The sequence below is a fragment of the Elephantulus edwardii genome, unplaced genomic scaffold, assembly GCF_000299155.1.
Source record: "Elephantulus edwardii isolate Elephantulus edwardi_28Jun2011 unplaced genomic scaffold, EleEdw1.0 scaffold00026, whole genome shotgun sequence".
Lineage (NCBI taxonomy): Eukaryota > Metazoa > Chordata > Mammalia > Macroscelidea > Macroscelididae > Elephantulus > Elephantulus edwardii.
In genome coordinates this window covers 5,198,516-5,211,685 of record NW_006399776.1, presented here as the reverse complement: position 1 = coordinate 5,211,685, position 13,170 = coordinate 5,198,516, and the positions used below count along the sequence as shown (strand labels likewise).

At 35.8% G+C, this 13,170-nt stretch overlaps 1 protein-coding gene across 2 annotated transcripts in view; it reads left to right on the top strand.

Moving 5' to 3' along the window:
• The window catches only part of MGA (MGA, MAX dimerization protein), an 81,045-nt gene extending 68,183 nt beyond the window's left edge, over positions 1 to 12,862 (top strand). Inside the window, exons 16-22 of one of the 2 annotated variants that reach the window (XM_006882990.1) lie at positions 1,636 to 1,763; positions 4,802 to 4,853; positions 6,090 to 6,296; positions 6,911 to 7,022; positions 7,327 to 7,554; positions 9,943 to 10,119; positions 11,307 to 12,862. In XM_006882990.1, coding sequence (XP_006883052.1) covers positions 1,636 to 1,763; positions 4,802 to 4,853; positions 6,090 to 6,296; positions 6,911 to 7,022; positions 7,327 to 7,554; positions 9,943 to 10,119; positions 11,307 to 12,583 — 2,181 coding nt within the window. In that variant the 3' untranslated portion in view covers positions 12,584 to 12,862. The remainder of the gene's footprint in view (positions 1 to 1,635; positions 1,764 to 4,801; positions 4,854 to 6,089; positions 6,297 to 6,910; positions 7,023 to 7,326; positions 7,555 to 9,942; positions 10,120 to 11,306) is intronic. The other variant, XM_006882989.1, reaches the window with a different exon arrangement.
• The last annotated feature ends 308 nt before the right edge of the window (positions 12,863 to 13,170 follow it).

The following is a 13,170-nucleotide window of genomic DNA, read 5'->3' as shown; positions in this document are numbered from 1 at the left end:
ATTCCTGCATACTCTGTAGCTTAATATTTTCCAAGGACAGATAATGTTATGTATTCAATAATTTTATTTATTCATTAAGTTTAGAAATTATTTTGCTGTGGTCTTTCCTTGGGTAAGCATTAGACCGAAAATTATCCAACTTCAAAACTGTTGCTGTAGATGGCACTGACTTACTAGAACTTTAAAAATGTCTTAATTATACAGTGTAGACTTATCTGACAGATAAGTTACATAAGTAAGGACATTATATTATCTAGAAAAATATAAATTTTACTTTGTATTATTTATATATATCTCACACTTAAGATACCTTCATGCTTGAAAGTTTTAGGTAACCTCTCATCTAAATTTTCTGTTGTGAAAGTTAATGAATAGTATTTACAAAGCTTGCCTTTAAAACTATTCAGTAGGCAAAGTTTTCAGTTTAAATAATGTATAGCTTCTATTTACATTACTGTATTTGTACTCTATGAATTTAGATTCTCATGCAACTATTTTGCTTTCTAAATTAATTTTAATGTGCATTGTTTTAATACATATTTTGCCATTATTCTTGATACTGTTACTTGGAAAATCTTGAATTTATTGAGTGTATCCAAAGCTGGTAGATAAGATAGTTAATTTAAGTTAGTTCTTTTATGTCAGGGATATAATCATATAGAGAACCCGATCATTAGAATTTATTTGTAGCTGTTTGGGTCACTGAGTAAAGATTTTTGTCTTTTAATAAAAATAAGGTACTTAAATTATGTTGGAGAACAAAAACATAATCAAGGGTTTAGAGCTTGCTATTAGTGTGTATCAGTTTTATAGAGCCTTCAGTTTAGGGGTAAGTAATCTTTTCCAACAAGTTTAAACGTAGAATTAATAAGAGAATTGAGGTGGTTTGTATTGAGTTATATTCCTCTGATATTTTAGGATGATATTTTAGAATATATTAGTGTTTCTGACTTAGTGAAATGCACACACAAAAAAAGTCTAAAGATAGACTTTGAATTATGTGTGGTTTTATATACCCAGTTATACAAAATAAATGGTAGTTTTTGATGGCAGATGCTCAATAAATGCTTACTGATTGGCTCATTTTTTTGTTATAATCAAGTACAGCAAGACTGGGCTTCTTCTCAAATCTGAAATACTTCAAAAGTTATTATTTTGTGGAGTTGAGAGCCTTAGAAGACTCATTTCCAGAACTCCCCTGAATAGATAGATTAACATGTGTTGATTTGTGACTGTTACGATGTTAACTAGCCAGTGACCTTAAATAGAACCTGACTTTTCCCCCTTTATCCTCATTTCCTACCAGATTTTATTTTAGTGCTGGTTGATCTCAAGATTCATACAGCTTTAATGTTTAATACTTAAGCATCATTGTAGTCCTTTGGGGACTCGGTTCAATCTAAGTGATCTCTATTTAACATACACTTGTGACTTGAAGTGTAGTTCCTGGTTCTTAAATTATATGTTATCTTTCTGACATAATTACTTTTTAAGATTAAGTTTAGGATTATCCGTATTTGTGGTAGAAGACCTATGTTTGGCTCTTAATGGTCTTAAAAAAAAGAGGTATCCAGTTGAAAAAAATTGAAATTTGCTTACTTCCCTAAACATTATTCTTATAATCATTTATTTCAGAATAATTGTGTAGACTACCTTGAGGAGGATGATGAGCACATAGATATTGAGACTGTGGAGGAGCTCTCAGAGGACGTGAACGTCCACATACAGACCCCAGTTGCCCATATGCTTTCTTCCAAACAGCCGTAAGTCCTATTTCTCTTTGGATTTTATTTGTTTTGCTCTTCTTTTAAGGCAGAAACAAAACTAAATGTTCTCTTTAGCAACTCGAGTTAACTGATTTGGTTCATTCACTTGCTAGTATTTTTCTGGTTAGAAGATGAGCAAGAAGAACTGGAATTCAGGAAGTCATTAATTTACCATGACTGTTGTTAGGAGGCAGTATATAAATCAAAATAAAAAATGCTTTTGGAACCTGACACTCTGGGATTAAAATACTATTTGAGTGTTAAATAAGATAATACATGTAGCTGGTATAAAAACCATTGTGAGTAGGCTACTCCGAAAGAGCTGCTCTTTAAGGAATAATGCGTATGAATTACTTGATTACTTTTTTAATAGATTAGAGGTAGGAAAATTATTCCACTTGCTCAGTTGAGATGAAAATATGAAGGATATGAATATTTGCTCATTGCCGTTTATTGTATTTTGTGATTCTTAAATTGATTAGGGGCTGAGATATAAAAGAGTACATTGTAATTGTGTTCTTTGTGCCAGACATTGTGCTTTATCTATTTGTACATATAATACTGAGTTGAGGAAGTAACTTTTCATTTCCACTGATGCTTTGAAAGTCTGAAATGAGAAATAAGCTTAGTATTTCACTCACCCTAGAACTATTGGCATATTGAGTGAGCTTTAAAGACTTTAAATCCCTTAAAAACATAATTAGACTTTTAATTTAGTCTAATTAAATGCATAAATAAGTTCAGGAGTATTGTTGAATATAGATAAATAAATGAAAATTGAAGGAACCTGGTCATGGAATGGGTAAGAGCCTTAAGTGATAACTGAAAGTTTAGCAATTCAAATTTGCCAGTGGCTCTGCACAAGTAAAGATTACAGCCTCAGAAACCTTATGGGCAGTTCTGCTCTACCTTATATAAAATAATTCTGAATCCCAGTTATCTGAGCCACAGATGACAACAGACTAATTGAGTTGCTAAACAATAGCAACCACTGTTGTTGTTGTTGTTGTTGTTGTTGTTGTTAAGTGCCTTCGACTCATAGCGACCCTATGAAGGAGAGTCCTCAGTGATTGGGGGTGTCTTATCCTCTCTCCAACTTCGTAGGGTTTCCGGAGCTAAGCTATTAAGCAAGTGGATGCCACTCCTCCAGGCTTGTTTTAATCAGGGAGCTCCACCCCACTCCCTGTCCGCATTGGGTAACCAGCCATTAACGCATTTGACACATCAGTGTCACAGTGTTCAGCCTCAAAGCAACCACAAATTACCGCTGTATGGCAAGTGGAAACATCAAGGCTATACGACCTAGAGGAATGTCTGAACAAAAACACTAGAAAGTCTAATAAAAAAAAATTATAAATAAAAAGAAAAAAACTAAGAGTAATCTAGCAAAAGCTATATGCATTTTATTTTATTGAGCATACTCAAGAATAATCCAGTAAATGGAGAGATGCCATGTTAATAGGCCCAAGAAGAGCCAACAAAAAGTTTATAAACTGTAAAAGAAGAGAATATAAAAATATTTTCATGTTAAAATGAAAACCATGAAAAAGACAAACTCATGACTTTAAAGAGAACATTCTATATGTGTGTATATGAAGCTGACAAAGTATTAAGTATGTTAAAAATGTGACAAAATAGTAAAAAAAAACCAATCCAAAAGAACTGTATTATATAATGATTATTCTCAGGCAGTTCACAGAAGTGGAAATAAAAAATAAACACATGCCAAGATATTTAACCTCACAAATAATTAAGCCCACTCCCTGCTCACAGCAATGCTCCCTCAAGTCCCCAGGCTATAAATTTTTATGGGAGGAGATTCCCCAACTTTCTCCATGAAGCAGCTGGTGTGTTCAAATTTACAGTGTTGTAGTTAGCAGCCCAGTACTATATATTATCCCACCATGGCTTCTTCACAAGTAATTCTCTCTCTCTCTCTCATTGTTATCAAATTGAAACTGACGCATAGATAACCCACCAGTTGTTCTTTAGAGGCTGCACATTACAGGGGAGCATATTGCCCATCTTTCTCCAATGGAGCTAATGCTGGATTGAAACCACCAGAGAGATGTGGCCTTTGGGTTAGCAATGCGACTCCTTACGAACTACAAGAACTCCCTCACAAGTAATTGTTATTGTGTGTCATCAAGTCAAAATTGACCCATAGCTGACCCTCCAGCGGATTTCCAAAGATAGTAAATCACATGGGTAGAGGTTCCCATCCTTTTCTGGTGGAACAGCTGGTGGATTGAAACTCTGTGTATGTGGGATTGCAGCACATCTTCTTACTACTAGCCCACCTCAACTCCCCGCAAGTAATTAGAGAAGTGCACATTAAAAGCACGCTGACAATAACAACCAATAGAAAAGTGTAATAAAAAATAATTATAAATAATAGTAGGGATAAAACTAAGAATAATCTAGTAAAAGCTGTATATTTTATTTTTTAAAAAAGCATTGACAGATAATTCAGTAAATACATGCCATGTTAATAGGTCAAGATGGTTTTTTGATGGTACCATTATTAAGTGTGGAGTAATGGGAATGCTAATGTACTGCATGTTTAGAGAACAGCTTGACATGTACTACAAGATAACATTCCCATGCCTCTCTCACCTAGCAGACAGTTTATGTCTAGGTATATAACGTAGAAAAGCTAGTGTTTTTGAATAGGGGACACTATGGAACTATCCATTGTAGCACTTGCTATTGTGAACATTCAAAAACAATTTAAATTGCTACTAGAGAAAGAGTATTGTAGTATTTATGTGATATACTAATTAACTATATGTATGATTTAAAACAATTGAACTATATCAGGATACCTCAGATGTAATGTTAAGTTAAATAAATTAGTTCCAGAAAGATAAATAAATTAGTTCAAGAAAGATACACAGAGTATGGTAATAGTGAAATTCTAAATAATACTTGCTTAGGTGAGTACAGCATACATTCCTCGTTTTAAAAAAGGGGGGGGGGCGATCAGTAGGGTCTCAATTTCAGTAAGACATTGGAAATTGCTTTTTTTCCTCTAGGTGCCGTCTCCCTATCCCTACAGATGAAAAAGCAACTGAAAAGAATCGGAAGGTATTTATAATGTATTTAATGGATGATTACTCAGTAAAATAAATAACATTTTTCTTTAAAGTTAAAACAACATTAGCTACGATTTTTTACCACTACATTAAAATAATCTACCTTTTTTGCACCACCTCAATGAAAGTGCTATTATAGATTTTATTCTCCTCTTAATTCTCATACCAAGATGATAAAATAATTGAAGCATTAAAATACATAAGAATTATATAAAAATTGATGCGCATATTTGAAAACATGCTGCAATACAATGATTTAATGTAAAATAAGTTGTTATTCTTCCTCGCCTAAGTTCACAATTTTCTGCCACCTAAAATATTACTCTTTAATGAAGGTTACAATTCAAGGAACAATGAAATTATAAACTTTCTTTAGTTTTCTTAATGTGTTGAATTTGAAACCATGGCAGTGTAATTAAGCAGATTTTCTTTTTATTCTTACAGGAATGGAAGGGTATTCAGTTACTAAAATATTTTCCATTTATTATTCTGCCTTTAAGCTATAGGGGTTGAGTTGAGGAAGAAGATGTTACTCTGGTATTTCCAAAATGATTAAGGAGGTTTTGTTCTTTTTTAAAATCGAAGTTTGATTTAAGAATCATAATAATATATGCTATCACAATTTAATTTTAAAGAATTCATCCTAGAACATTTTCCAAATATAACAGTCTTTGTAGTAACTTTAGATTTTTTGTTTTATTGAATATCCTAATTATTGCATGCAGTTTATTTACAGTGTTTTATTATATTTCAGTATGATAATTTTCTCTTACTGTACCTTTTATTCTCCAAACTATTTCTTTTGTTAGTTCTAATTCACTCACTCATATACAATTCATTTTCTAACAATAATGGCAGTTGTATAGTACCATCATTAATAGCACCCTAGCAAAACGCCCCCATTTCCTTCATCTTGAATATCCATTCTCTACTTTCTACTGCTTCTCCCTCTTTTCTCTTCTCTGCCTGTCAACCTCTGCAGTTTTTCCATCTGTGAATAAAACTTCCCTCACTCTTTTCCCCCCGCTCTCCCTTTCTGTATATTGTTTAGTGTACTATATTAATGTGAAATGGATTTAACTTCAGAAAGATAATTTTATTTACATAAGAGTTTTGGGGTACTAACAAGAGTGTGATAAAAGCAAGATAGGAAGTTTACTACACCCTTACTATATGTGATATTTAATAGGTAGATATGAAAGTTATTTATAAGGCAATCTTTGAGCAGGTACCACTAGTACCTGTCAAAGTGAAGTCTGATTACTGGAATGAAAAACTACAGAAAGAAGCAGAAGCTTTTGCTTATTATCGCCGGACACATACTGCCAATGAGCGGAGACGGCGTGGTGAAATGAGGGATCTCTTTGAGAAATTGAAGATCACCTTAGGATTGCTTCATTCATCCAAGGTTTCAAAAAGTCTCATCCTTACACGGGTAAGTGTTCTGTATAAATAATAAATAAAGAAGAACTTGACTAAATATCTTCCTTCTATAGATAAGAGATTGAAATATTGCTACTTGTACTTAGCATTTGAATATGGACTAGTGAATGCCCAGCAAATACTTTAAGGAAGATACCATGTAATCTAGACATCACCCCTATCTATATAAGTAGTCTCAGGATGATGAAAATCATAAGTAGGTAATGATGATTAATTAGAGAAATACAAGAAAATTTTATTTTCTTCTGGTGGATTTTAACTGTGTGTTTTGGGATTACAGACAGCTTCTTACCATGAGGGTACCAGAGCTCTGTGGTATGATGTAGTCTTTTTTTTTTTTAATTAATTTGGTTTTTTTTCACATATTGCTGATTTTCGAATAACAGCCTAGGCTTGGAAACTTTAGCCGTGTCAGTGAGTAGTAGATATAGTTGTCAGAGTATCTCTTAGAATTTAATTAAAAACAATTTCTGACATTTTAAGAATTGCTGTGACTAGTGTAACGTTTTCTAGTATGTTAAAATATTTTTATTACAGAAATTGCTTAGGCTTCATCCATTTGTAGACATGAATTAAATGATTGACGTATAACTGTTCTCCTTCTAGGCATTCAGTGAAATTCAAGGACTAACAGATCAGGCAGACAAATTGATAGGACAGAAAAATCTTCTGACTCGAAAACGTAACATTTTGATTCGAAAAGTATCATCTCTTTCAGGTGAGATGGGTGCATGATCACTAGTGGAAAGCATGGCAGCAGCTTTAGTGAAGAGTCCTCAGTCGATCTTTAGCTCGCGTTTACCTCATAGGGTTGGCGCCCAGAGTTTTCAGCAGAGTTCTGTTTTCTTTGTGAGAAGAAGCATTTCTCTCTCTTCATTGAGAGAAGCATTTCTTCTGGGTTTCAGTCATTCTTGTCTTCTGTGGTTTTGAGGATGTATTTAAATTAACTGGATTTTTATTTACTTTCTTTCTCATTATGAGGAATTAACATAGAGAGTGACAATTTACCTGTCAACTTACAGGTAAGACAGAAGAAGTAGTCCTAAAGAAGCTGGAATATATATATGCCAAACAACAAGCACTAGAGGCTCAGAAAAGGAAAAAGAAGATTGGATCAGATGAGCTTAATATTTCTCCTGGAACTGACAAACAAAGATTATCTGCATCGTCTGTAGATCTAGAGCAGATGTTTATAAATAACAGGAGGGGGAAACCTTTGATTCTTTCCAGAAAAAAAGACCAAGCCACAGGTAGGAAGAAGGCATTTTTTGTTTTTCTCAGTGTAGAATGAACATCATTTAGTGTACTAAAGAACATCTTTTCTTGGCAATAATATTAGTTTTGATTTAATGATTTAAAGAAAAGTGTATAAAAATATACACTTTTTTTTAAAGTAAATACCTTTTGAGACTTACATGTTAATACTTGATTGCTATACAGTTTTCTCATCAGTTGAAGTTAGGGACTAGTTGAGACAAATACATTGAGACATTTTTTAAAGTAATGATTTTTTTAAAATGCAGATCAGAAGAAAATAAAATTTAAGTAATGAATTTTGTTAAATCAGGATTTTTTTCCACCAAATTGTCTGGTAATGAATTGCTATGGTTCTGAATTTTTGCTTTCCTCCTATCCTGGATTGGAAGTGAAAGGCTAATGACATTGGCTAATAAATTTTTTTGTAAACGCTTTGGGTCGTTCAGTGTGTGAACCAGAAAATCCTGTGAAACATGAGTGAGTTTGTTGTTTTTTTAAAAATTAATTTTAATGAAAGTTTACAGAGACTTAGGGTTTCCATTCATTCATTTTTGCACTTTTCTCCCTGCCCCCTCCCCACCCCACCCCCCTTAGTTTTTCTCTTTGAAAAATAAAAGAAAATTTTTTCCCATTGTTATACAATCTCTTCCCTCAAGTCTACTCCACTGTGCAGCCTTCATTCTGGGCTCCTGCCATGACAGTAATGCTTAATGATACAGCCCTTTTAAACAGTTCTCTCCCTCATCTGTTTCAATGCAGTATGCATTATTTATCCCATCTCTCTCAGTCTTCCCTCAGCCCCGATGTCAGTTGCATTTTACAACAGTGGCACTATCTATAAATTTTTGTCCTTTTGTGACTGAGATATTTTACTCAGCTTAATTTCCTCCAGGGCCACCCATTTTGTATATTTCATGAATTCCTTGTTTTCCAATGCAGCGTAGTATTCCATTGTGTGGATATACCACAGCCTTTCCCTCCATTCATTTGTTGATGGGCACTTGGGTTATTTCCAACTCTTTGCTGTTGGGTACAAAGCAGCAATAAACATGGCTGTGCATATATCTGCTTGGGTGGCGGTTATGGTTCCTTTAGGGTAAATTCCCAGTGGTGGAATTGCTGGGTCAAATGGTATTTCTATTTGTAACTTTTTGAGAAAATGCCACACTGCCTTCCACAGTGGTTGCACCATTTTACACTCCCATCAACAGTGAATAAGGGTTCCAATTTCTCTGCAATTTTGCCAGCATTTGGTGTTTGCTGTTCTGTTAGATTTTGCTATTCTGACTGGGATGAGAGGATATCTCATAGTTGTTTTGATTTGCATCTCTCTTAGCGCTAGGGATTTTGAACATTTTTTTCATGTTTTTGTGCTAAGAAAGAATTTTAACATCAGTTTGGCCTAGTGACCTTGTTTCATAGATAGGAAGACTGAGGTTTAGACACTTTTAAAAAAATAAAAAATTTTAACTTGATAAAATTAATTTTAATGTGTTAGAGCTATTGGAAAGTAATTTAGAGATAAAATTACATATGCTTTCATTCTACTACATCCTCATTTACTGTCACAGTTTCAGTTGTTTGGGGTAGTTGTACAACATCTTGCTATATTGGCTGAAATTGTATAACTGTGGGGCAGGCAACCATTGTTGTTTTGTTATGTGCTGTTGAGTCATTTGCGACTCATAGCCAACCTATGTACAATAGTCCTGAAACCTGCTCTGTCCTGTGCCAGTCTTAATGGCTCTGACACACCTACCCTCATTACCCCAATCATGGAATTAATCCATGCCATGAAGGATCTTCCTCTCTTGTGCTGTCGCTACATGCTTCCAAGTATGATCTCCCTCTCTAAGGACTGGTCCCTCCTTGAAATGTGCCCAAAGTATGTCAGGTGAAACTTCAGAATTCTTGCCTCCAAGGAACAGCCTGGTTTTACCCTCTCCAGGGTGAACCTGTTTGTTCTGGCAGTCCATGGTATATTCAGTACTCTCTTCCAGCACTACAGCTCAAAGGCATCAATTCTCCTATCATCCCTAGTCATTGTCCAGCTTTCTGACACATAGCAAGTAATTTCAAAGACCATGGCCTTGATCAGGCACACCTTAGTCTCCAGACTGACACTGTTACTTTTTAGAACTTTGGAGAGGTCCCTGACAGCCGACTTTCCCAGTATAAATTCATCTGTTGATTTCCTGGCTGCTGGTACCAAGAGGTTCAAAAAGTCATTTACAAGTTGAGGTTCCTTCACACAAAATTCAGTTTTACCTTTAGCCTTTTAAGTCAGAATTTAGCCTTAAAGATATCTCTTAGATTGTTGGGTCACATTCGCCCTAGTTGAAGATCCTTTATCTTTAACTAACTTTTCATCTCTCTTACAGAAAATACCTCGCCCTCTAATATACAGCACACCTCTTCCAACCTCGTGATGACTCCACAAGGACAACTGCTCACCTTAAAAGGTCCTCTGTTCTCGGGACCAGTCGTAACTGTTTCCCCTGCTCTCTTAGAAGCAGATATAAAACCTCAAGCTTCCAGCAGTTCTGTGACTCAATCAGGTATGCCAAAAGTGTTCACTTCTATGGGTAGTTGAAGAGAAAGCGTTTGAAAATGATTGATGATAAAGAACTGCTTCCTTTGTATTCATCTTGATAGGATATGACAGTCTTTTTAAGAAACTAGAATATTGATTGGTTTGTTTTTAGCTGATGTTGGAAACTATTATGTGAATTGCAGTTTTTTATAAATGGGGGGGAGGAGAAAAGTACCAAAGTGAAAGGAAGGTATTGAATGGTCATTGTCTTAAATGTTGGTAAATCAGTTTTATGTTATACTTAAGAAATATTACACTCTGTGTTTCCAGCCTGATTCATTTGGACGACCACTCTGTTTGGGGGATAGCAGTAAGTTTGGTTTATTTGAAAGGGAAGCTGGTGATTTCACTTCAGACATCAATTTCTGTTAAAGGGTAAATCCTTAAAAACCAAATCTGTTGCTGTCAAATTGATCCTGACTCATGATGACCTTATATGGTATGGAATAGAACAGAACTGTTCTGTCGAGTGTTCTTATGTCCTATGTTATAGAACTGTTCCATAGGATTTTTTTAGCTTTAATGCTCACAGAAACAAATTATCAACTCTGTTTGGTTTATTGGATTTTGGGGTTTTTGTGTGTGTGTTTTTATTTGCTTTTTGTTGTTGTTTGGTTTTGGGGTGGGTTTTTTTTTTCTTCAGCCCTGCTGCTTGTATTCAAACCAACAACCTTTAGGTTAGTGTTGAAACTCAGAACTGTTGCACCACCAAGAGGCTTTAAAATATCCATACCAGACTTAGCTCCTGCTTTGTGACCGTTGCCATCCAGCAGTACTTTGTCTATCTAAGCCCAATATGAAGAAGTAGCCCTTTTTCTTACAGTGGTGCATCTAGGTCTTCATTTCCATTTTAGAGTAGCTATTAATTGAATGGACAGAATAAAGATTATTTCTGCTTTCTGATAATTTATTTAGGAGCTAGTTCTATAAAATGATTAAGTAGATATTTATTAATAGTGGAAAAACAGAATTTTTTTATTAGGTTTTACTTGACATGTGTGTCTGTGTGTGGCATTAGGCCCTTAATCTTTTTGATGAACGTGAACTGATGAATTTTAATTACAGCCTCAGTGAGGTTGTCATTCAATGACGTAGTTGTTGAATGTGATCGAGGGAGAGAGATTTCTTAACCTTTTTTTTTTCTCTCCCCAGACAATGATGACTTATTTATGATGCCAAGGATTGTTAATGTGACATCATTGGCCACAGAGGAAGGTTTGGTAGATATGAGTGGCAGCAAATATCCGCATGAACTTCCTGATAGCAAAGCACCTGATCACCTGAAAGAACGAGTCAGAAATGAAGAGGATTGCTTTGAAGATTCAGGTAGAAGCTCTTCTAGAGGCACCCATAGAGGTGGCAGAATGGAACTGAATCCAGCACAGGTTTTTTTGGCAAATCAAGATTCTAGTTTTCCACAAATAATTGATGTTAATGCTGTTCAGGAAGCACAAGAGCGCTTGCCCAAAAAGATTTCTAGTGATCTAAGAGGGATCCAGTATAAATGGAAAGAGAGTGACTCAAGAGGAGAGAGACTGAAAGCAAAAGTGTCCCCATTTCATAAATTGAAGATGAAAGATCTCAAAGACTCAAGCATAGAGATGGAACTGAGAAAGGTGGCCTCTGCTATAGAAGAAGCAGCACTGGATCCCAGTGAACTGCTCACTAACATGGAAGATGAGGATGACACTGATGAGAGACTAACTTCACTTCTCAATGAGATTGCTTTTCTTAATCAACAACTAAACGATGACTCTGTGGGCCTGGCTGAACTACCCAGCACTGTAGGTACAGAGTTCCCAGGGGATGCTCGGCGGGCTTTTATCAGTAAGCTTCCTCCTGGGAACAGAGGAACTTTCCAGGTTGATCACTTGGGAACTGATTTGAAAGAGTTGCCTGATGTACAAGGAGGAAGTGACCCTATTAGTCCACTCCTTTTGCATTTGGAAGATGATGACCTGTCTGAGAGTGAAAAACAGCTTACTGACCCAGCCTCTGAAACCGATGTGCTAAAGATTGTTATTGACTCTGAGGTAAAGGATACGCTTCTTACCCACAGGAAAGCCAGTAATGGAGGGAAGAATACATCTAAATTCCCTACAGAACCTGAAAGTGTGTCTTCACCCCCTATCCTACGTATGAAGACTGGCCTGGAGAACAGCAGCACAGATACTTTGTGGAGGCCTATGCCAAAGTTGGCACCTTTAGGCTTAAAAGTAGCTAATCCTTCCAGTGATTCAGATGGTCAGAGTCTGAAGGTAATGCCTTGTTTGGCACCTGTGGCTACCAAAATTGGGTCAGTTGGACACAAAACGAACTTAACAGGGAATGACCAGGAAGGCCATGAGAGCAAGGTGATGCCTACACTTGCACCCATTATGGCTAAATTAGGTAGCTCTGGAGCCTCATCAAGTTCTGCAGGGAAATGAACTTACTTGTCCTCAAGCGGAAGCCAGGCTGCGTGGGAAAATTGAATCTCACCTCCTTTCTCTGTAGGCATCTGTGTCGTGGAACTCTGATCCTTGACTTTAGGATGCAAGGAATAATGATGGAGAAAGGGGGTAGGGTGCTGATCCCAGTTAAGAAATTACTACTATGAAATTCTGATCATGTTAAATGTGTTACCTCACTTGTGGTGCTGGGTTCCCTCATCCTCTCTTAAGATGTGATCCTTTTCTGAACACACGGTGCCCCTCTTACTCAAGAAATTAAGAAGACTTCCAGTCCATACAGTGGTCCCTAATTCTTCCCTCCCAGCAAAAAAACTACTTGAGACTTTGAAGTTTCTGTGGACTGAACTGTAAACTGACTGTGCCATCAGGGTTCCTTATTGGTAGTTACAGCACTGTTTAAATCTGAAATCCAAGGAATGTGATAGATAACACTTGTGCAAAGAGATCCATCTAGAAAAAATAAGAGTTTTTGGTTGGTGTTTCAAGCATAGGGAGAGGTAGTATGGGTACCATGGAATACCAAAGTGAAGGACATTGAATCAGTCAGCAAATTTTTCTCTTCT